Source organism: Dipteris shenzhenensis, chromosome 10, assembly GCF_047967505.1.
Source record: "Dipteris shenzhenensis isolate YYH24624 ecotype China chromosome 10, Dip_SZ_1.0, whole genome shotgun sequence".
NCBI classification, from domain to species: Eukaryota; Viridiplantae; Streptophyta; class Polypodiopsida; order Gleicheniales; family Dipteridaceae; genus Dipteris; species Dipteris shenzhenensis.
In genome coordinates, this window is record NC_141605.1 from 30,004,565 (window position 1) to 30,028,962 (window position 24,398).

The window sequence follows — 24,398 nt, forward strand, 5'->3', positions numbered from 1 at the left end:
ATTTTTCTTTTAGTTAGATCGTTGATGCACTCACCTCTACTTTGTCAAAGCATCTTCTATTATTAGCTTGAGGGCAAGTGCTAGAATAGTTGGTGTGGTTGTTGCTACATTTAGAGGGTGGACAAAACAATTTGAGGAGAGGGAGTCTTGAGCTTGGAAGAAAGTATAGAAGCATGCTTGGGTAGTAAGAGGGAACAGTGACTGAGAGGGGTAGGAACTTGTGGAGAACGCCAATGGAGAGTCTTTATAAGAGCTTAAATGTGCAACGGAAGAATGCTCTCTCTTGGAGGCTAGGAAGTCTGTTTGTAGTGTTCACATGTCACATAAAGTTGACAAGGGCATCTTGCTCATGTGGTCAGATCCCAAGAAAATCCCTTCCGGGGGGTTCAGCATGGACACAGAGAAATATGGTGGGCTACTAAATGCATATGTCCACCTAGGTGTGTAAAGAATACATGCCGTAAGGGGATACTCAATGCACCCACATCGAGATGTGTCTCAAACCCCCTAAGGGTCTAGATCAAATCTTTAGATTCATTGGTGGTTTCAACATGTCCTTTATAGCATGCTCTTTGCTCCAATATAGTTCAAAATATTTGCCTTGTTACTTCTTGGTGAAAATGGACACACCCAAATCCGGATGTCAAATTGTACAGTCCATCATTACAATTTAAGTTTGTAATGTTAAAATATTTGCCTAGCTACTTCTTGGTGAAAATGGACACACCCAGATCTGGATGTTGAATTGTAATGTCCATCTTTGATATGTCAGGATTATTAACATGATAAGCCTTAATAGGCCTTCTTGGTTCTGACAATTGTAGCCACTCTTTAACCATGACCCATGCCAAGCTTCGTAGGTTCTTGAAGCACCCTCACTTCCATTTCTCTCTTGTCCTCCTCCCATTTCACGCTCTCCTCCTACTTTTTAAAGTAATTATGGAAGATTTTATTATGTAAGTATATGTTTCCCAATGTATTCACAGAAGATTTTATTTTCTTAGACATGCATCCGCCCCTAACCACCATCCATACAAAGCTTCATAAGTTCTTGCTTCCATTTCTCTATTGTCCCCTTCTCTCGTTTCACCCTCTTGTCCCTACCTTTTCAAGTAACTCATGGAAGATTTTATTAGCATGCCCTCCTTAGAGTGTTAGAGTGGAGGCTCGAACTCTTTCGTGAATTTCCATGTGTGTAATGTTTAAAAAGTTAATTGAGTTGTGTGTCCCTTTAATAGGCCAACTCTCTTTAAAAAACCATTTGCTTTCTCTTTTGCATCGAAAAGCACATGCTAAAAACTTAATTGAGCTGTGTGCCGCTGTAATAGGCCAATTCCCTTAAAAAAATCATTTGCTTTCTCTTTTGCATCCAAAAGTGCTTCTTTACCAATATACAAGCCTATGTGCACTTGTGCACACTTGGTATTGGAGCTAGTCTATATTCTATGTTGCATTTGAGTGCACTCTAAGATGCATGTTTTTTTTTCACCCACCCACCCCACTCACCCACTCGTGGTCCTATCGAGGGCCCACCCGTGGTCTTATCGAGGCGGATAGTCTATCTTCTCTTTTGCTTCTAAGGCATTCGAGTGCACTTGTAGATGCATTTTTTCTCTCACACACTCACCCACCTCTGGTCCTATCGAGGGGCGCATCTGCCTTGAATTGGGGGGCACAGGGTAGAGAGCTATGGTCAACCTACTCTCTCACACACACACACAGGGTAGAGAGTTATGGTCACTTTACTCACACACACACAGGCAAGAGCCTCCAAGATTTGAACCTACCAAGGCCAAAGGCTTGGAGGATATTCTTAGATACATTTGGCATGGAGTCTTTGCTAATGCAATGGTGGCCTCGAGCTCCACCTCCATAGCCAGCTTCCTCACAAGCTCTCTTTTCTCCAGCTATGGACCTTTTTCCCTCCCGTCTTCTCGACCCACTTCGCAGCCCAGCTTCCATTTGCTGTCAAGGTCCCGTCAAAGCTACTCAGCTGATCAACATTTCGCACAGAGGCTTGGCGAGCTATGGTCGAGGTTGCGTCCTCCTTGAAGAGTCCGTGCAGCGGGGTGCAGGAACTGGGTTCACCTCGAACCCCTCAATGTCTTCTTTGGATGTCCCTGCGTTTATGTCAGTAGAGTCAAGCGCAGCCTACGTACCTAGAGAGTTTCTTGTTGGCCCCAGGAAAGCTGAGGTTGCGCCAGAGAATCCGTCCAATGGAGCTGCTGTAATCGATGTTTCTATGTTGTCGGATGGGTCGGAAGCACTACCCGGTGAGGGCTTGGTTCAGGGTGAGAGCAAATGGCTCTCCCACAAGTTAAGGGGAGACGACAGGCCAATGCTGGCAAACAGAGGTCATTCAATCTGCACTTAGATGGGAACCCTGCAATTGTAGCCTGAGATCTTCTATATCTAAACGCTTCTTTTGCATTTCTGAGCTTAATAGTTATTAACAGTCGATATAAACTGTGGACGAAGAGAACATTGAGTCCTATTGCCTCCATCTCTAGGAGTAAAAGCTTGAAATCTTGGTCCTCTTGCTAACTCTATATAAGTATATGGTTTTAGGAAAGGAATATATCTTGAAATCTTGGTCCTCTTGCTAACTCTATAAAGTAAGTATATGGTTTTAGGAAAGGAATATATCACAGATCATGACATGGCCGGTAGCAATTTTCAATGTTATGCCTCAACTCTCTCTCTCTCTCTCTCTCTCTCTCTCTCTCTTCCATTTGTGAGATCGCATCTCACAATTGCAAACATCTGAGCTCTTCAAAGATACAATGAAGAGCTACAACTCTTCCAAAGAGACACACATTTATGAAGAGGATACTTTTATTTGTAAAGTTGTATTGTACCCTCTAGGTACACACCTCTTCATGCACGCACCCTTTGGAGCACACCTTTTCATGTGTGGCTCTTCACTTTCTATAAGAGAGGCCTCATGTATAAATCAACACACTTCTGACACTTCAGTAAATACAGATATTCTTCTTCTCTTCTTCTCTCCTATCATTACAGCCTCTGTTTCGGAACTCAGCTCACTGATGATATTAGATTATAGGTACGTGGCCCTCATCTTCTAGCTGCTACCTCACACTAGCTTACGCCTGATGGTGTTCCGTGCATTGAAAAAAATTACATCCACCGCATCACGTGAGTTTATAGTGGTCTCTCCATACCCTAACTTCACATAATGACGTGAATAGGCATGACCATAATCGTGCCCCTTTGTGTACTTGGGCGTCCTAGACCATTGGGATGCACCTTTTCGTCCAACAAACACTCCTTGTTAATGAAGAGTCGTATATTTTTAACCAAGGGACATATTCCATCGTTTACCCAGGGGACACACCCTCTTATGAAGGGTCACACCACTTCATTTTTGAGACTTATGAGACACACGCTCTCGTACCAAGGGTCACATTTGTTTGCTAAAAGGCACGCTCATATGTGAAATACACTTTTCATGCCATGCACATGAAGAGCATCTACTTGCACCCTTTCATGACAAGGTGCGCCTAGACACATGCCTTTAGTGATGAGTCACACCCCTTTGTGACCAAAAAGGTGCCACGCACTCATCCTATATGAAGCGTCATAAGGGCAGCCCGAAGGGCACCCCACCTTTCATCAAAAGGCATAACACCTTTACCCAAGGCTGCCTCATCCAATGGACAGCCCATAGTCTTGGCTCCAACTACCATTCCACCATGACCCCTTTTGCAAATTCATGACCAGTAGCAAGCTTCTCCACCTTCTAGATCAATCACAGCCCCCCCTTAGATCCGTGCCAGTCGAGCCCATCTGCTTGCAAATCAGACTACCACAAAGTTACAAAAGGCATGAAAGAAAAGGGAACTTCTAGGAGGTACATGGCTTGCTCCAACGACAAACAGCACCAAACCAAGTCTCCAGCATATGTATCCTTGATATTTCTCCTTGGAGATTCCAGTAGATTGCTTTGGAATGAGTCTTTGTACAAATGGTCTCAGTTGTTTAGGGATTGGAGGGTGAAAGCCTTTTGTATAGACAGAGGGCTATCTCTCATTGTGGAGGCTTTCGATGCCTAGTGGACTGCTTGCTGAAGTGTTGGTAGAGTTTGTTGGCAGTTTTTGTACTTCTTTTTCTCAGAGAAAAGAACTTTATATTTATGCTTGCAGAACCAATCAAACAGATCAGTCGCTCTTGCCATACGATACAAAACAATTGATTACCTTCCTGCAAAAATTCAAGTGTATGTCCCGTTTCATCCCTCTGATATCGGAGGCTTTGTATCCTCTACAACACATTCAAAGCAGGACCCCTTTGTGTGGAATGCTGAATGTGATGCCATGCTTGAGAAGGTCAAAGAGATGCTGGGCAGTCTTTCTTCGGTGAAAGCACTAAAATTGGAACATGCCATTCTATGTGAATCCTTTGGTGGGTGTGGATGCTCTTGGAGCTATCTTGTTGCAGCAAGGCGATGAAGGAAAAAGGACAAGTTCATTATTAAATATCCCTTCTCCTTCCATTCTTTCCTTTTAGCAATACAAGGGAGAAAATGAATTGCTGTAATTTCAGAAAAGGGGTCAATTTTACAGCAAAAGTCAAGTGTTGTAGAGTTGGTAGTACTTATCCGACTCCCGCTTCACTTGTGTTGAAAAACCACTTCAAATGACCTCTTCTTCCTTCTCTTTTAGTCTTTCTTCCTTGTTTTTATGCTGTAAACTAGTACACTCCGTTTGGGCTACTTGTTTTGAGTGTATTGGTGCTCTAGATACCGTTATAGGGGGTACTTGATTCTTGTTTCAATCCGACTTTCCTTTGGGGAGAATGGAGGGGGTTTTTTTTCCTCATGGTTTAAGGGTTTTAAGGGTCCATTCGCACGGGGGAGTCACCCCATTAGGACATCCCGTTCCCCGTCTAAAGACCTAAAAACATAAGAGAGAGCCCTACCATAGGGTCTCCAAAATGCAGGATTCTGCAAGGGTCGGAAGTCATGTGAATTTTGGAGAATTGTATCTTGATCGCTTGAGCTCTAAATTGGATGCCGCCTTCATGGAGCTTTCACACATTGAAATTACAAAATTTCAAGGTTTTTTGGCATTTTCTAGGCCATCATCATCAATCATTTGGTGCACAATAAAGGCATTATTTTTAGGGTTTTGACTATTTAAGTTTGCTTTGTTTGATGAGTTGTCTATTCTAGTTTGACAGATTTTAGAGTTTTGACTATTCTTAAGCTAGTTTGCTTTGTGTGATGAGCCGATGACGTAAAAAATGTAACCATCTGTCTTCAGCATAAAGCCTTTGGCCAATATCTTGTAATTATAGTGGATGGTGGGGTACTAAGAAACCCTAAATATCACGTGGATTCAAGGGGTATTTTAAAAACCTATCAACTCACTTTTTTCCCCTAATAAAGATACTTCTCTTTACTTATGAACAAAAGGATTTTTTCCTAAAGCTGAATTAAAAAACCCCTCCTTTTTTTGTAAATCTGTTAAATTTTTTTTAAAAGTTCCATTAAAATACCCCTTCTTTTGAATGCACGTGATATACTAAAATTTTGTGATGTGAACCCTCGAGGGTAGGTGTCAACATTCTTGCAAAGGATCTCTATGAAGTATGGGGCCTCCCACCAATGAGAAATGCCACATTCAACATACGCTTACTAGCCGACCACACTGAGATGAAGCCTGCACTGGGAATTGTGGACAATGTGTCAACAAAAATTGGGGGAGTCAAATTCACCATATAATTCACCATACGGGATCTTCCCTAAGGATCGACCACATACTAGATATTGTTGGGAAGACCATGGCTTCGAGATGCATCAATACTTCATGATTGGGGTATCACAATCAGCATTTTTGTGTTTTTGGCCTGTCCTTTTGGGGTAGGTCTTATTGGAGGTTCGCTTCTCTAAGAAGCGAAACTTAGAGTTTTAGTTTGTGAAATTCCTAAATTATTATGATTGGTCCAAGTTTTCACTTACTATTTCTTTCCCTTGAAATCCTCTATCTTTTTCTCTACTCTCTCTCTCTCTCTCTCTCTCTTAGCTTTCACTTCATTATCTCCCCCAGTCTCCATCCCCTTCCCTACGCACCATGCCCAGTGTCTTCTTTTTCGCTTTTTTGGATCTCGGACGGGCCTTTTGAATTATTAAATATTATTCACCTCGTTTGTTTGTTTGCTTTTTTTTTGGGGGGGTTTTTCACAACTCGCACCCATGGCCAACTACGAGGAGTCAGCCGCCCGTGGCCTATGTTGACAGGAGCAGAGGAGCTTTCTAGGGAATCGAACGCAGGTGGTGAGTGCCCAAAGTGCATGAGGTGTCGAGCATTTTTCATTCGATGAAAACATCATTTACAAAAGTTCACAACCTCAAAGAAGATGATTTCACATAAATTTGGAAAATTATGGCAAAACATGACATCATTCTTTTGGACGTGATCCCTTTCCCATGATTATTCCAACATTCATCTTGCCAAGTGTACCCAAGAGTCATTCAGATAGGTTAGGCACATGTGTGGTTCCGATTGCAAGCCATCAAGAAAGTTTCTAGCTGGATTGATCGAAATCAAGGGTGCATGATAACCTAAAGTTTGCAGGACCTTATCCCTATTGGAGTTATATGCACATTTTCCGATTGAAATCCGATAGGCAAGTAGAAAGGAATGTTCATTAATTCTATTGGACCTATCGACCCTTGCGTGCTTGTGTAGACCGCGTTTGTCAAGACATCCGATTGCCTTCCATTGGAGCTTCAGGACAAATTGTGGTGGGCGTGCACTCCCTTGCTTGAATTTTACCAAAAGTGATGCGTGTGCGTAGGTAGGTTGGGCACACGTGGGTTTCAATTGCAGTACCGTCAAGAAAGTTTCTTGCTGGATGTTATTGAAATCGAGGGTTCATGATAGTTTAAAGTTTGACGGACACCATCAGAGTTATAGGTTTAGATTGAAATCCGAGAAGCATTATTCTTTATTTCTATTGCATACCCCCCTGTTGTAGACCCTTGTCTGCCCGTGTAGTCCGTTTGCACATCTATTGCCTTACGTCAAACATCCGATTGCCTTCCTTGCTTGAACTTTGCAAAAAATGTTGCATGTGCCCGAGGTGAGCATGAGAGCATCATCGATGTCAAAGCACCCTAGTGAAAACGAAGCTCATCATCACAGCTAGGTTCATGAGCTATAGGGAGAGCCATGCACATACAGGGCGACTCATTGAAGTAGATTGGCAACAGAAAACGTTAAAATCACTGAGCGAAAGCATAATAAATTTTGGGGAGATGCAAAAGAGCGACATTTCCCAATCACAAGAGAGCAAGCAATCAGTAGCTTAATCAACTTTGTGGAGATGCGAAAGAGCAACACTTCCCTATCAAAAGCTTCAAGCAATCGCAGGCTTCCCATTTGAGCTTATTATTGCTTAAGCATCGGGTGCTAATCAATGTCATTGGCACACACCTAATTAGTTTCATGCTTCTGAACAATATGAATCCTGCACTCTCAGCCTCCCTCCTTTTCCACACTTCCTTGCCCCCTCCTTTCTTAATTCCACCCAATTTATGGTCCTTCCACTCTTCTCTCTCCCCTTCTGCACATTTCGGCTCACAAATTGCACCTTTTCTATCAACTGAGTCCTCACCAGCCTCTCTTTCGCATGTCGTTGCCACTTTCTAGGTCAGCTTCACCTCCTTGTAATTCCATTCCTTGGTACTCGTCACCTTTGTACTGTGCTCATCAACTTGGTTTGTGGGCTTGTGTTTTTTTAGACGGCAGTTTCTTTTGAGCTGGAGATGATCGATGGTGAGTCGCTTTCTGTATTTCTCATGTTTCTCACAACTCCTGTGGGTAGCGTTCGACGATTAATGCATGTACCCGCTGAATTAGCCTAATTTCTTTGATTTTAAAGAACGGAATTGGCTTTTATATGCATTAAATAAATTTGGTTTCATAGTCTGTAGACATTTTCAAAATCAACACTTTCTATAACTAAGACTTGATTTAAAAAATGATCTTATAAGAGTGGATTAATGAGGTTGTTTGCAGACCTTTGTGAATCAGGTAGTTAATGTGAAGATAGTGGGAGAGAAGGAAGGAGTCTCACTTGCGGCTTTCTCATACACACAATGGGGAAATACACACAAAGGTGGAGGCTGAAAACAGTTTTTCTCTTCTTAGTTGTGAAAGCCAAAAGAACTCTAGTACAAAGAAATAGAAGAACCCTATATCTGGGTCTCAAACCAAACTTAGCTAACTAAGGTGGCATACTAACTGAGCCACGAACTAGAGTACATAAGGATAGCTGTCATCCCGCTATTATTCATGGGCGGTGTATCAACCGCATCTGCAGCTAACAAGTCGGTGACATAAATGCATAACGGTCACCCTGGCATATCACGAGTGGAGCTCGATATCTCAACCAATCCCAATTTCTACACACTAAGCAGGTCTCTGAACTTGCGCAGCTTCTTTGCGCCTAATGCTTTCGTGAATATATCAGCTACTTGATCCTCTGTGCTAACATAAACTAGATCAATAAGACTTAGTAAAACCTTCTCCCGTACATAGTGATAATGCACCTCAATGTAGACTGGGTTATTTGCCAAGTGTATACTGCTTATGTTGTCACAATAAATGACAAATGGTCCATCTGTAGACTGATGCATATCATAAAGTAGCTTATGCAACCAAGCTACCTCACATGCAGCCATTGCTGCACCCCTGTACTCGGTCTCTGTGCTCGACAAGGCAACTGTAGGCTGTTTCTTGCTGCTCCAAGTGACTGCAGCACTCCCAAAAGAGAACACATATCCATTGGTAGATCGTCTATCAGAAATACTACCAGCCCAATCAGCATCAGTGTACCCATGCAACTGTATCTGAACCCTAGTCTCATAAAATAGTCCATACTGCAATGTGGACTTCACATACCTGAGTATGCGTCTAGCCGCATCCAAATACGGTTTCTTTGGAGCCTGCATAAATTGACTTACCAATCCAACAGCATAGCTCAAATCTGGCCTAGTAATAGTCATATAAATCAAACTTCCTACTATGCGTCTGTACATAGTAGAGTCTTTCAGAAGCAATAAATGACAAATGGTCCATCTGTTGACTGATGCATATCATAAAGTAGCTTATGCAACCAAGCTACCTCACATGCAGCGATTGCTGCACCCCTGTACTCAGTCTCTGTGCTCGACAAGGTAACTGTAGGCTGTTTCTTGCTGCTCCAAGTGACTGCAGCACTCCCAAAAGAGAACACATATCCATTGGTAGATCGTCTATCAGAAATACTACCAGCCTAATCAGCATCAGTGTATCCATGCAACTGTATCTGAACCCCAGTCTCATAAAATAGTCCATACTGCAATGTGGACTTCACATACCTGAGTATGCGTCTAGCCGTATCCAAATACGGTTTCTTTGGAGCTTGCATAAATTGACTTACCAATCCAACAGCATAGCTCAAATCTGGCCTAGTAATAGTCATATAAATCAAACTTTCTACTATGCGTCTATACATAATAGAGTCTTCCAGAAGCTCACCTGCACTTGCGCTCAGCTTCACATTTTGCTCCAAAGGAACTGAAATAGGCTTACAGCCTGTCATCCCATATTTGGACAGCATGTCCAATCCATACTGCCTCTGCAAGAGCCGTATCCCACTTGGTGATCTAATCACCTCAATGCCCAAGAAATAATGTAGCTCTCCCAAATCCTTCATCTCAAACTTCTGCTTCAATAGCATTTTCACATGAAGGATATCTTCATCACTATCACCTTTGATGATCAAATCATCAACATAAATGACAAGCAGCATAATAACTTTCTCTATTTTTCTCACATAAAGTGAGAAATCTGCCTTGGAAATCTGAAAGCCAATAGTGACAAGATACTGTCCTATCTTGTCAGACCATGCTCTAGGTGCTTGCTTCAAGCCATACAAGGCTTTCTTCAACTTACAAACAAACTCAGGATGAACAGCATGAACATAACCTGGTGGCTGCTCCATAAAGACCTCTTCTTGCAAATCACCATGCAAGAAGGCATTCTTTACAACCATCTGATGTAAAGACCATCCCTTTGATGCAGCCATAGCAATGACTGCTCTTACGGTTGCCATCCTTACAACCGGACTGAATGTTTCTTCATAATCAATGCCATATGTCTGTGCATACCCCTTGACAACTAATCTTGCCTTGTATCTGTTTACAGAATCATCTGCATTGTGCTTCACCTTATAAACCCACTTACAGCCAATTGCATTCTTGTCTTTAGGCAAAGGCACCAATTCCCATGTAGCATTTGCTTCTAAGGCATCCATTTCTTCATCCATGGCTTTCTCCTATTTTTTTTTTCCCATGGCTTGCTCAAAAGAAGTGGGTTCTGGTTCCTGTATCACTTTGACCATATAGGCATAGTGAATGGCTGTAAATCCATCATATTTCAGCCTATCCATAGGATACCTAGCTCTGGTAGACCTGCGCAAAATAGGCTCACTTCCAGGTGCTCTCAAAACATCCCTGGTTCCTTACTCTAGGTGTTACAACAGAAGGAATACCCAACTCATCATTAATGCTATGTTCTGAGCCACTGGATTCACCATCCACATAAGAGTGACTTGCATTCACATCAAACATGGGTTGATCTACCTTCTCTTTTCCTTTTCGTGAGACTTGCATACCACTATCTGCATTGCTTTGAGGAGATTCTCCTGATCTCAATCTGCCTGTCCATGGCGAAGTATGTGAACCACTGCTAGAGGACACTGCAGGTCTACTAATATTTTGTGATTGTTGCTGTGAGTTCTGTGCAGCATTACCATTTTGTGCATCTACATCATCAATCACATTTACTGGTTTATACCAGCTACTCATCTCATCAAAAACATCTCTGCTCACTGTAAACTTACGAGTAGAAGGGTTATAGCATCTATACCCTTTCTGCTGCAGAGAATAACCAATAAAGATGCACTTCTCAGCTTTTGGATCCAACTTGGACCTCAACTCATCTGGCACATGAACATAGGCAATGCAACAAAAAAATTTCAAATGAGAAATATCTGGTTACCAGTATACATCTCCTCTGGCGTCATGCCATGTATTGCTGCAGTGGGAGTCGTGTTCATTATGTAAACTGCTGTAGCAACTGCTTCAGCCCAATAATAATCTGGTAGGTCTTTTTCATTTAGCATGGCCCGAGATACCTCTCTAATATGTCTGTTTTTCCTTTCTGCAAGTCCATTTTGCTGTGGGGTATGACTGCATGAATATTGCTGCTTTATGCCATGCTCCTGCAGGAACCTTGCAAACTCATTTGAGAGGTACTCTCCTTCTCCATCTGACCTTAGGCATTTTATTTGCAGACTTGTTTCTTTTTCAACCATAGCTTTAAAAGCTTTGAAATGCCCAAACACTTTACTTTTCTTTTTCATAAAATACACGTAAACTTTTCTGCTGTAGTCATCAATAAAAGTGACAAAATAATGACAGCCTCCAATAGATGCAGCTTTAGTAGTCCACACATCAGAGTGGATTAATTCCAATGGCTTCTTACTCTCTTGAACATGTCTAGGAAATGATTTCCTTTCCTGTTTTTTAAATTGACAGGCTTCACATACCTTATGCATTTCTGCAACCTTGAATTTAGGCAATCCTGCAATAATATTTTGGGCCTGCATTGATTTAAGTCGCTGTACATTAACATGACCAATGCGTTTATGCCAGATATCAATATCTGCAACTACATCGGTCCCATGTGCAAACATTGCTGCACTCAATTCAGGCATGTGTGCATCCAATGTAAACATCCTGCTCTTCTTCTTTTCTTTTGCTATCAAGCGACCGTTATTTTTCATATCCCCAACAAAGCATCCATGAGGATTAAATCTGACCTGGAAGCCCTGCTCAACCATTTAACCAATAGAAACCAGGTTCTTGGTGATATTCGGGACATGAAATACATCAGACATGTATTTCTTTTTTACATCCTGCATAGACAAAGGAATTTTATCAATCTGCACAATAGGATGTGCAGTATCATCACCAGTCTCCACAAATCCTGGTCTATTCATTTTCCTTGCATCCTGCATCCATTCTGCATGACCTGTCATGTGGTTTGACACACCTGAGTCAACACGCCACACATCATTGCTTTCTTCTGCACTTATCACAGAATTGGTCATGTGCTGCACATAAAGAGATGCTCATTTCTGTCATTACCCTGTCTACTAGAAGATGCATAATTCCCTTGTTGCAATTTTTCATTCATGATGTCATTATGCTTTTTATAGCAGTCTTCAGCCATATGATCCATTTTACCACAATAGTAGCATTCAACATTGCTGTTTGCATTTTGGCCTCTTTGCCATCTACCACGACCTCTTTGGCTCCCCCTGTCTCTAGAGTTACCACGTCCTCCTCTATAGGACTGGTTTTCTTGAGTTTGCTGCATATTTTGATTTCTACCACGGCCTCCAGATCAGCCTGGTCTGCCTCTACCTTTTTCAGCATTTGAGTAGAAGACAGTTTCTTTTGAAGTTCCTCCTGAAGAAGATGCACCACCATTTCTTTGCTCTTCAAAAATTAGAAGAGTAAACAACTCCTCAAAATCAAGAAATTTTTCACGGATGGCAATGGATGTTGGGAACTGTGCATAATCCTTTCCTAGACCATTCAAGGTCACAGAAACTAAATCATAATCTTCCACTGGCGACCCAATGGAAGCAAGTGCATCTGCATTTTTCTTCACCTTCATGTGGTAGTCATTGATGCTCATATTTTCTCTCTGCACATTGTGCAATTCCTGCTTGAGCTGCATTTTCTTGGCTTGCGTATTTGTGCTGTACATTTTTTCCAAAGTATCCCATGCCTCCTTTGGCGTACTTGCATCCTGAATATGCACAATCATAGAATCTGAAATACTGATAGACAGCCAGTACATAACTTTTATGGCTCTCTCATGCCATCCTTTAAATGCCTGCATTTCGTGTTGATTGGGAACATTAGGAAGAATTGGTTCTTCTTCATTTCCTGTAATGAACTCCCAATAGCCTTTTCCCATAAGGAAATTCGTCATTCTAAACTTTCATGCTTGGAAGTTGTTCTTGTCAAGCTTTTCAGTGACAATCTGTGAAAGAGAATGAGACGCCATTACAGAACATCGCAAAATATTCTGTCATTGCAAAAAACACAGCTTCTGCCTCACAAGGGTAAATCTGCAAAATTAACGAAAGTGGTATTTGACCACACAGTCACTTCCTAATGACGATTTTGCATGAATAGGCAATAAGGATAATTATGTAATTCCCAATATCTATGCGCACAGGCATACGATGCAATTTCTACGGCAACTTTTCACTGACCTGCAGAGCAGTGGTCGCACAGCAAAAATAGGGCCTTTTTCTCAGTGCTTGCGGAGAACTTCCGCCTCTAAAACGGACCCCGAAATAGCCTCGAATCAGAAAAATAAAGTCACACCGCGAAGGGCGTCTCAATTTGAGACAATGCACTCTTGCAATTTCTGGTTGTGCTACCTGCTGAGATTTGCTCCCAAAGGAAAGCAACACTGGTCCTCTTACCAGGACACCGCAAACTTGGTTTGCTTTCTTGAGCTCCTTACCACGAACCAGGCTCTGATACCATGTGAAGATAGTGGGAGAGAAGGAGGGAGTCTCACTTGCGGCTTTTTCACATACACAATGGGGAAATACACACAAAGGTGGAGGCTGAAAATAGTTTTCCTCTTCTTAGTTGTGAAAGCCAAAAGAACTCTAGTACAAAGAAATAGAAGAACCCTATATGTGGGTCTTAAACCAAACTCAGCTAACTAAGGTGGCATACTAATTGAGCCACGAACTAGAGTACATAAGGATAGCTGTCATCCAGCTATTATTCATGGGTGGTGTACCAACGGCATCTGCAACTAACAAGTCGGTGACATAAATGCACAACGGTCACCCTGGCATATCACGAGTGGAGCTCAATATCTCAACAGTTAAAGCAAGTGCGGATCCTGATATTTCTTGTGCTGAAAGGATTTAATTGCTGTCCTTATTTCAAATTGTGAAGCAATTTTTTATTGCAATTCCATATCTTGGAAAGTTTTGTTTGCTGTGTCCTTGTATACACCTAACCCAAAAGTATCGTGATGTCCTCAACTTGAAGTAATCTGTTGGATGTGACAAGGCAGTTAAGGAAGGGATATTTCCATGGGTATTGTAGCAACCAAAGTCACTAGAAGTGTTTAGAGAAACATGTTTCAGGGGTTCGAAGAGAAATGTTTTGAGATTTCTAGAGGAGTTTTGCCTAGAAACACACATAATTAATATACAATATAAAACATATAGGGGTAGAGATGCAAGGGAAAGAGAGGAATGACGGCAGGATGCAAGAAGAAAGTGGGGAAAGGCTAAAAAACAGGTGCAAAATGAGCCGATATTGTTGCGGAGGTATTGGGGGACTTCACCCCTGGTGGTGACATGTGGCATTAAAAAGGAACTTTAGTCCCATATACATAGCGGAGGCCTTGAAGGGCTTTTACATATAAGGGGGGGATTAGCTCCCATTTTAGCATCCCTCCTGGTTTTTTTTGGGATTCATTTGGGCTATGGCATGGCTATGGAGTAGGGTGTGTGACCCTTGTACCCGATGCTGACCATTCGTTAACACATAATTGTCCCTTCTGGGGCTTCAACATTGTATCATAATTGTCTTTAGAGCTGTCTGCATGGCAACCGTTCTGGATGGTCAGATTGACTGTAGTGGACTGCTCTGTGCTTGAGGCATGGTGGGTACCCTATCCGGGGCAGCTCGTGTGCACTGGCGGCTGTCACGGGAGTTGGTGCCCTGTGTCAGTGCAAAAGTTTGTGTGGATTAGAAAATGCAGTAGACGATTGTTGATGGCAGCAACTGATGGCTGACAACAACCCGCTGATGGCAGCGGTGGCTGAATCTGTACCTTGTGAGGGGGCAGAGCCTGGCGATGGCTGATGTACTTGTTGATGGTCCCACATGCTGTGATTGTGGCAGTTTTGTACTCTCTGTTGATGAGTTGTCCAGAATGTACCATTTGGGGATTTGACCATTGGGGCTTCACCCCTTGTGGTTACATGTGGCATTAGAAAGGGACTTTAGTTCCATATACATACAGGGGGCCTTGAAAAGGCCTTACATGTTAAGGAGGAGATTAGCCCCCATTTGAGTACCCCTCCCAGGATTTTCCGATTCATATTAGCTTTGGCATGGTAATGGGGCAGGGTGTGGGACCCTTGTACCTGGGGCTTACTATTTATTGACACGTGGCCCCAACTTGTATGGCGCTTTGGGGCTAGGGCAGATGGCTTCTGTCTTGAAATTTGCAAGGCCGTTTGGTAGAAACCTTTTGGAAGAAACGTTTCTAAACATTTCTACTGCCTGAAACTCATTTTGTGGTGACTATGGTAAGAATACAAATATTTCATGTTGAATTAGCTGGTAACTTCATTTAGTTTACAAAAAGTATCACTAGAAGAGGGGCACCGTGCATGTCATTGTGTTGTTCATATTAAAAGTGTAAGTCAAGAGCAACATAGTCACATTCGACGTTGCGCTTTGCAATTGGAAAAGACTGTGCAACATCTGGGTTTTCCGAACTTACTGTTAGCCAACAATTCTCACATAAGCAACCACATTGAAATGATCTTACGTGCAATAAAATCCCAACAGATTAGAACCACAGATGAAATGGATATAGGCAAAACATGAAGACCAGCTGTAGCGGTAGATAGGCTATCCTCACTCTCTCTCCTGCTCAACACTAACTGCAAACTGCAAGATGATGCACTCAATACACAAATTTATGCTGTGGATGTGAGTGAGAGATTCAGAGGGAGAGAATGTAGTGGGCCTCCGAAGAGGGGTAGATACAACTGAATAATGAATGCCCAAAGGGCTGAATACAACTTTATGGAGGGGCTGGAACCCTTGCTGCAAAACTGGGAAAGAACTAGACTAACTAGAGGAGGTGAACCCTCACTAGTCCCTGAAGAGGCTTAGACTACCCTGTTGGGCTGCTGCGGGGAGCCTAGCTTCTGCTGAACTGAGTCTGAAATGCCTAACATGGCATGATGAATGAAGGCCTGCTGGTATGCAATAATTCTTTCTATCTTAAATGTTGCATTGCCCTATCAGCCAGATTTAGATGCTCGTTTGGGAGAGACTAAAATGAAATTGTTTAGACTTCACAAGCAGTTGTAGCTTGAATGAAGAGATTTTGTACTTTTTGATTAGCCTTCTCCTTTAGTGCTAGCCTTAGTCATGGCTGAGTCTTCCCTTCACCTCTGGAGTGCCAACAGAAACTCAGTATGAAGACTTTGTATAAATGGATGCTAAAGTATGTGTGGGTGTGTGGACTTGTATGTGTGAGAGCATATTTTTATACTATGGTCTACACCCACTGTTGGGTGCTGATGACGTCAATGGGGATGTCATCGTAGCTAGTCCCTGCTATGCGTGATGGAGTTTATGGTTTTCGATCTTATGAGTGACTATCGTGAGATTGAAACTGGACTATTTTGTGTTTTTAGAGGAGGATTTGGGAATGTTCCTAGATTCATCTAGGTATATATAAATGAAGGCCAAGTGGGCTGCCTTTTATACTTGGGCCTGGAATTGGACTGACCAGCCTGTTTGCTGCCCACTGACCAGGCAGGGAGTTGGCTGATCTGCTGTCTGTCCCGACCTGCCACGTGGCTGCTGACGTGCCTGCGTGGCAGTCCATGTGTCAGCTGGCTGAAGTGGCAGTCCATGTGGCTGCTGTTGTGTGCGTGCTGACTGGGCAGCCCACGAGGCAGCCCAGCATGCCACGGGCTGAGGATGCCCGTGACACCAGCTTACCTTATTTTTCAAGGCACATATCTTTTGAACTTCCATATCAATGTCGCTCCACTCAGTTGCTACCATCTTCTCCCTTACATTGATGCATGTGCTTCGGTGAATAATTCAAAGAAAGTCCCTCAGTAATAAAGGTCATAGAACACTAATTCTCAGAATGCTCAAGATAGAAGTAAACAAGGAAGGAAAGTCGACAAACAGCAATCATGTTATGCTGAGCTAGAAAACTTTCATTAACTCTTGGTTGTAGACATTTTACATGCTAGAATAATGCTATCCCTTTTGACAGTGCTGCAAATTCTCGCTAGAGGAGAGTATTTGAGAGGTGGTGGCCAGCATCACCACGTGGAACATCTGGGTTGCAAGTTGCAGGGCAGTAGGTTGGTGTTGCTGCCACTCTCATCAAGATTTCATTTGATATCATCCATATTTTTTTGCACCATTTTGGAGCAAGATATGGAGGGCTTTAAGAAGACGGCCGAGATGCTATGCCATCCTAAGCGATACCCTAAAAGTTTTAGCCAGTCCATCCTCTCATTGTGCCCACTCAACGTACCTACGAGTTTGCAATGTCTCTCCGTTTGAGCCTCAGACTGTCAAGTGCCACAATAGAAGAGATGAAGGCTATCTCTCTATCTTCTCTGTATACTATGTATGTGCTGCAAAGGATAGCCAAAGCGCAGCACCTCCAAAGGCTCTTCAGGTTCCATCTTAGAGGTAAGACCTTCCTAGTGAGTCCTGCCATGCCTACCTAAATGGTGGAGTGTGCAATGCTAGAAAAGTAGCTTCAACGGCTCGATTCTTGGTGTATCAGTAAGTTTGCCTCATAGGGCATAGCTCCAATCTGCCTCCAATAGATTCCTCCAGTCAAAAAGAATTCCAAAATGTATTCATTAATGGAGGTGAGGGATGGAAAGGCAAGGCAAGGAGTAAAGAGGAGAGTGAGGACATCACTTTATTTATGGGGGGGAAGTGTCCCTACTCTCGAATTTATGAGAGTAAGAATTTAAACCCTTCTACTCTTCTTTTTTCACAACATCTTTATGAAGCTTATTGGTAAGACCCTCTTGTGAGTGGGTAACGGGTGTCTTGAGTTGATTGCATGAAATTTTGAAGCTAATTGAGCTACCCCACCTTTCAATCTAAGAAATCCATGGAATTTCTCAATCGAAAATAAAGGCCTATTCAATTGCCTCTCTTTAGGTCAAGTTATATGTATGGAAGAATTGCTGAGATTAAGGGACTTTAGAATAAGGAAAATGCAAAGTACAAGCGACGAAACTAATGGAGCAATTAGATGTTCTATGACCTTTATTACTGAGGGACTTTCTTTGAATTGTTCAGTGACGTAAATGCAGGATTCTTTTACATCAATGTAGAACAAAGGGAAAAGATGGTAGCAGCTGAGTGGAGCATCATTAATGGGAAGGTTCCAAAAATATGTGCCTTGAAAAAGAAGGTAATACCGATGGTCTTCAACGTTTGGCCTGTATCCATTTTATCTGCGGTTGTAATCTGTTGGTATGTTTTTGCATGTAAGACTATTTTGCTTTGGTTGCTTATGTGAGAATGGTTGGCTAACAGGTAAGTCCAGAAAACCCAGATGGTGTGCATAATGTGACAAACGAAGCATCGCGTAGGGATATGTGCACAAGTCCCTTTTGGTTAAAAACGGAGCCAGCCACATTGAGGCAAGGTAAATCTTTTCGTGACAATGCAATAATGAGATGGGATATCCCGAATTCTTGTAGCTGCGTAGCATAATTTGCATTAAGTGCTCCTTTTGAACATAATTATTGAATAGACACTCTTATTTTACATTTCACAACAGCTTGTATGTAAAAACCCCTATTTATAATTGTTCAGCTTGTGATTAACAAACCTAGTACAGCTGAGCAGGTATAAATAGTGAATTTTATATACAAGTTGCTGTGAAATGTGAATGGAGAAGTGCATGTTATATGCTCAAAAGAGCTACACCTATGTGATTAGAATTCTTGGACAGGGATGAATCTAATGGCTGCTATTTGCCATTTGAAGGTCTGAACAAATTATGTGACGAGGGTCAACTCAGTGAAGCACTCTCAGTTTTGAAGCAGATTGTCCAACAAGAAACTTGCATACCCATGACCATGTTCCTTCGTCTTCTGCAGAGATGTAGTAATGAGAAAGACTTGGCTGCAGGAAGGGACCTACACCGTCTTGTTATTGAAAGTGGCTTTGAAACAGACCCCTTCTTGGGGAGCCACCTGATCCGTATGTTTGATTTATTTGAGAGTCTGTTGGAGGTCAATGAAGTATTTAGCAAGTTGGCTAATCCGAATGTCTATGCATGGAGTGCAGTTATATCAGCTCATGCCAAGCTGGCACATAGTGAACAGGCTATAAAACTTTACTACCAAATGCAGCAGTCAGTTGTTAAGCCGGACACACATGTTTTTGTTGCAGTGTTGAAGGCATGCTCTAGCATAGCAGCATTAGATCATGGGAAGAGAATCCATGAGCACATCCTTGAAAATGGTTTTGAGTCTAACATTTTTGTTGGTAGCATACTTATTGACATGTACAGCAAATGTGGAAGCTTAGAGGATGCACAGGTTGTGTTTGGCATGTTGCCAGAGCAAACCGTTGTTACATGGAATGCATTAATTGCAGGTTTCACCCAGCACGGGCAGAGTCATAAGGCGCTCCAAATATTCCAGCGAATGAAGCAGGAGGGCATTCAACCGAATCGAGTCACATTTGTTATCGCCCTGCAGGCGTGCTCTGGAATATCAGCTTTAGAGCTGGGCAAGCAGATTCATGCCCAGAGCAGTCAAAGTGGGTTTGAGTCAGACCTAGTCATTGGCAATGCTCTGATAGACCTGTATAGCAAGTGTGGGAGCCTGGAAGATGCTCACATGGTATTTGACAGATTACGATTCCGAGATGTCGTCACATGGAGTGCATTAATTGCAGGGTATGCTCGGCATGGTCCTGCTCAGGAGGCTGTTCATCTTTACCAGAAAATGCTAAAGGAAGAGACCTTGCCAGATCATGTTACATTTGTTTCTGTTCTGAAGGCATGTTCCAGCATTGCTGCCTTACGGCAAGGTAAACTGGTTCATGCTCAGATCCTAGAAAGTGGTACTGAGTCAGATATATCAGTTGGCAGCACCCTAATTGACATGTATGGCAATTGTGGTTATCTTGAGGATGCACACATGGTATTTAACAGAATGCTTAATCAGGATGTGGTCACATGGAGTGCTTTGATCTCGGGATATGCTGAGCATGGCCATGGTCAGAAAGCTCTGGAACTTTTTGAACGTATGCAACAGGATGGGAAGGTGCCAAACTTGGTCACATTTGTTTGCATCCTGAAAGCGTGTTCCAGTGTACCGGCACTAGAGCATGGCAAACAGATTCATGCCCACATTATAGAAAGGGGGTATGAACTGGATCTCTTAATTGGCACTACCCTCATTAATATGTATGGCAAATCGGAGCTCCTTGACAGTGCACACAAAGTATTTGAAAGATTGCCGAGTCGAGACGTTGTCACATGGAGTGCATTGATTTCAGTCTATGCTGAGCATGGACATGGTCAGAAGGCCATGCAGCTTTTCCAGCAGATGCAGGTAGAGGGGCTGGAGCCAAATCCAGTCACATTTCTTTGCATTCTGAAAGCATGTTCCAGTACAGCATCTCTGGAGCAAGGTAGGCACATTCACAATCAGCTCATCGAAAGTGAAATCGAGTTGGATTTATCACTCAGCAATACCTTAATTGACATGTATGGCAAATGTGGGAGCCTTGAGGATGCATATATAGTGTTTGCTGGTTTGTCAAAGCCAGATACCGTGACATGGAATGTATTAATGGCAGGATATGCCTGGCATGAGTGTGGTCAAGAGGCTCTTCAATTATTTCACAAAATGCAGGAGGAAGGTGCAGAGCCAGACCAGGTAACATTTGTTTGCGGCCTGAAAGCATGTACCCATGTTGCAGCCCTAGAGAGTGGCTGGATGATTCATGCCAAGGCGATTTTTAATGGCTTTGAGCAGGACCTATTCATTGGCAGTGCCCTTATTGGGATGTATGGCAAATGCGGGAGCCTAGATAAGGCATGCATTGTGTTTAACAGATTACAAAATAGAAATGTTGTAACATGGAATGCTTTGATAGCTGAAAATGCTCAGCATAATAATTATAGATTGGCTGTTCGTATTTTTGAGGACATGCAACAAGAAGGAATGGTGCCAAATGATGTAACATTTCTGTGTCTTCTTTTGGTTTGTGGCCATGTGGGGTTAGTAGATGAAGGCTGTCTGCACTTTAGGTCGATGAGGGATGACTATGGCATTGTACCAACTCCTGAACATTATAACTCTGTAGTTGACCTTCTTGGCCATGCAGGATGTTTCTGTGAGGGAGAAGACTTGCTTGAAACATTGCCTTTCAGATCTGATACTGTGGGGTGGACTTCTTTGCTCAGTTCCTGTAGAACACACAAAAATATGAGTTTAGGACGACGATGCTTTGACCGACTTATGCTGATAGACCGTGGAAGGGCTGCCCCATATGTACTTATGGGGAACATCTATGCCCATGCTAGCATGCAAAACGAGGTGGATAGAATAGAAGAGCTGAGGGGATCTGCAAGTTTGTGGACATATTGAAATCGATCAGTTGTTGCATGAGTTTACTCAAGTCCAGCTCAACACACTGGGAGATTGGCGACAGCTACAAGAGAGCTGGTAAGGGACAACAGATTGCCAGAGACAAATCACAGAGATACTCCGACACTTTTTAAAGGCCAGGCTTCCTTCTAGCCCGGCAGAGCTCTACCCTATGTTACGTGTCCAGTGTCCACAAAGGTACACAGTCAACTCTACAGGTTTGACTTTTTGACTTTTTGATGGGCTTACTCTATTTTCCTTTTGGAGCAGCTTTTTTAAAGAACTCTTTTCTATTTTTAATGAAATCACTCGGATACGTCTTGGTCTCATAGATATTGTGAGGGATTTAACAGACTTTAATAAAGCTGTCTCTCTTTCTCTGTCTCTCTCAGGGGATCTACCCCTAGTACATGGGTACACCTGGATGCTGGTGCGCAGGACAGAGAAACACGCTGATTATAGGGTATGCACGTCAGGGGTATGGGAGCCATACATCACTGAGCTAAAGAAAGATGAGCATGCTGGCTATCTATGGATTGGCCTTAGAGGACCTCCCTCTCCTCATACACTTGGCAAGGCTCCCACAAGCAGAGCCCTGATATCACCTTTTTTGGCACTATATGGTTATGCTGCTCAGGGATTTGGATGCCTGGAGACAGGACCTGCGGGCAGAGATTCTTTACTTCTAGAAGGATGCGACTCTTAGACTGCCTGATGTCTCAGGACACATGTGCCCAGGTCCATGTCACATGTTACAGGCAGTGATTGCTTGATATGTGGAGCCTATGACATGGTACTGTACAATGGATTTCAGAGATGGCCAGCATCAGAGCACTATACATGCAGCACTTGCGAGGGTGAATATTGTTGTGGATTGTCATAGGGTCTCCTGATTTTACCTCAGATGTCCGATCTCACAGCGTGCACTATCAATTCATTCACTTACTATGACTACGACTTTGACCAGTCCCTAGATCACATGTATGGTAGTATCTTGTCTGCCTACAAGATTTGATTGGTTTCTTCTCCATGGCCAATGCATGAATGCTATCATATTTGTGACTTGCATTACAAAAATTTTGGACTAAAAAGGGGCCCTATAAGAGAGCCGTTCTTGTGGGGACGTGGAAGGATATGGTGAACAAATTTTAATATAATATTGGCTTGTGGAGATTGGAATGTAGCATGATTTTGTCATTTTTAAATTTAAATGGACCAAAGTATGATGCAAGCTCCCCTCTAGTGTTTTCAACTCTCCCATTACGTTCTTGAATTGTAACCGAACTTCACTTGAGCCACGTTTCCTAAAACTAAATCTTCTTGTCCAAGGAGCACCTCCCTTCCATCTTCCATGTTTCCCCCTTCCATCTTTCTCACCTTTAGATGGAGTATCACGTCATGATCTCACCAATTCCTTTTCAATTTCTCCTTTTAAAATAGTTGAATCTTTAAAGCGAGATGCACCCTTGCCATTTGTTGCTTGATTTTGTATCGTTATCCTTAACAATCTCATCCTCTCTTCTCATATTTGAATTTCCCTCCATTTTGAAATGTTGGTAGTCAAAAATCCATGTTTGAGAGGATGTTCCTCTTTGTTTATTTCAATTCAGTGATGCACTTTGTCTCTAGTTTCATAGGAGCAGTTGGTTGAGATCATTTGAGGAGATTGATTCTCAAGAATCACAATTGATGGTGCATCAAAGTCTAAGCTTCTTTCATCCATCTCTTAATCTAGGATGAGACATTGCTTTTCTCTTGCTATTCCTAGTTTGGTATGATCATGAAATATTTTGGAGCTTTTTTCCTTTGAATAAGTAGCATTTTATGGAGGATGAGGTAATATAGTCTTTCTAATAGTGGTGTGATGGTGTAAAAAGGCATGATATTCAATCATGCCTTGTTATTTGATTTGATATATAACATTATGCCATTTGTTTTTGACAATCAAAAGATGCAAGGATGTTAAAATTCATCTTTTGGGAAAAAAAAATTGGACTTTGACAATTTGCAAGGATATAGTGACAATGCCATCTTTTGGGCCAAAACAAGGAGCGCATTGATGCGCTCCGTGTTTTGGCTCAAAAGATGACATTTTGACATCCTTGTATCTTTTGATTTACAAGTCCAAATGGGATGATGTTACATATCAAATTCAAATCAAATGGGGTAATGTTATATATCAAATCATATGGCAAGATGTGATTTAGATGATTATCATGTCTTTTTGTACCATCTAGTGAAATTTCATGCACCAAAATATGAATTTGTGAACAATTTGTTGCATAGGTTGGATTAATGGAATGCAAGAGTGAAAGAATTGTTCCAAGAGTGAATAGAGCTAAAAAGATGAGCATTTACATATGCATGGAATCTAAACTAATCCATTCAAGGAGTCCTTTTGAACACCCCACTTGTGTGGAAGGTTCCATTGATGAACTATGGTGGAAAGAGAAAACTTGATTGTAGTAGGGTTTGTCTTTGATACTAACGATGCCTTGGTAATTAAACATACCAACTCTCTTATAAGTGATGTGACATTAGTGTTAACGGCTTTAAAGTTATATGCATATTTAACCTTCTAGCATTGATGAAACATATGGACTTTTGAATAAGTTATATGTTTTTGCTACTCAAATAGGGGATTTTAAAACCTTGCTTGCTTTTTTTGGCTTGCTCGTCTTTTGTCGCTTGCTTTTTTTGATAATCCTCCAGACACAACAGTTGGTCCATGACTACCAAGAAAAATTTGAGGTAAGATTCACGACCAGAAAGGGAATGAATACCATACATCCAAGCTACCATGCCTAAAACAAGGCCCCTAATCCCACCCCCTAGCCTAGAAAAGGTAGTTGAGGAAGGCTCAGAAG

The 24,398-nt window shown here is 42.2% G+C and overlaps 1 protein-coding gene across 5 annotated transcripts; it reads left to right on the forward strand.

Moving 5' to 3' along the window:
- Positions 1 to 1,795: 1,795 nt before the first annotated feature.
- On the forward strand, positions 1,796 to 22,661 carry LOC147897672 (pentatricopeptide repeat-containing protein At5g27110-like). Of its 5 annotated transcripts, none has more exons than XM_087380675.1 (6): positions 2,296 to 2,354; positions 7,766 to 7,799; positions 18,229 to 18,329; positions 18,455 to 18,566; positions 18,911 to 21,729; positions 21,924 to 22,661. In XM_087380675.1, the coding sequence occupies exons 2-5, from the start codon at positions 7,790 to 7,792 to the stop codon at positions 21,529 to 21,531; spliced, it is 2,844 nt and encodes a 947-aa protein (XP_087236801.1). In that variant the 5' UTR covers positions 2,296 to 2,354; positions 7,766 to 7,789; the 3' UTR covers positions 21,532 to 21,729; positions 21,924 to 22,661. The 5 variants fall into 5 exon arrangements, with proteins under 5 accessions (XP_087236799.1, XP_087236798.1, XP_087236801.1 ...); XM_087380674.1 differs by lacking the exon at positions 2,296 to 2,354 and adding an exon at positions 7,325 to 7,673; XM_087380673.1 differs by lacking the exon at positions 7,766 to 7,799 and having other exon boundaries at positions 1,796 to 2,354; positions 18,911 to 21,749.
- Positions 22,662 to 24,398: the final 1,737 nt, after the last annotated feature.

Coding starts and splice junctions, on each gene's coding strand:
- LOC147897672 (XM_087380673.1), top strand. CDS start 1,910: ATGGACCTTTTTCCCTCCCGTCTTCTCGACCCACTTCGCAGCCCAGCT. Junction 2,355..18,228: donor GCCAATGCTGGCAAACAGAG/GTCATTCAATCT, acceptor ACGTAAATGCAG/GATTCTTTTACATCAATGTA. Junction 18,567..18,910: donor GCCAGCCACATTGAGGCAAG/GTAAATCTTTTC, acceptor TGCCATTTGAAG/GTCTGAACAAATTATGTGAC.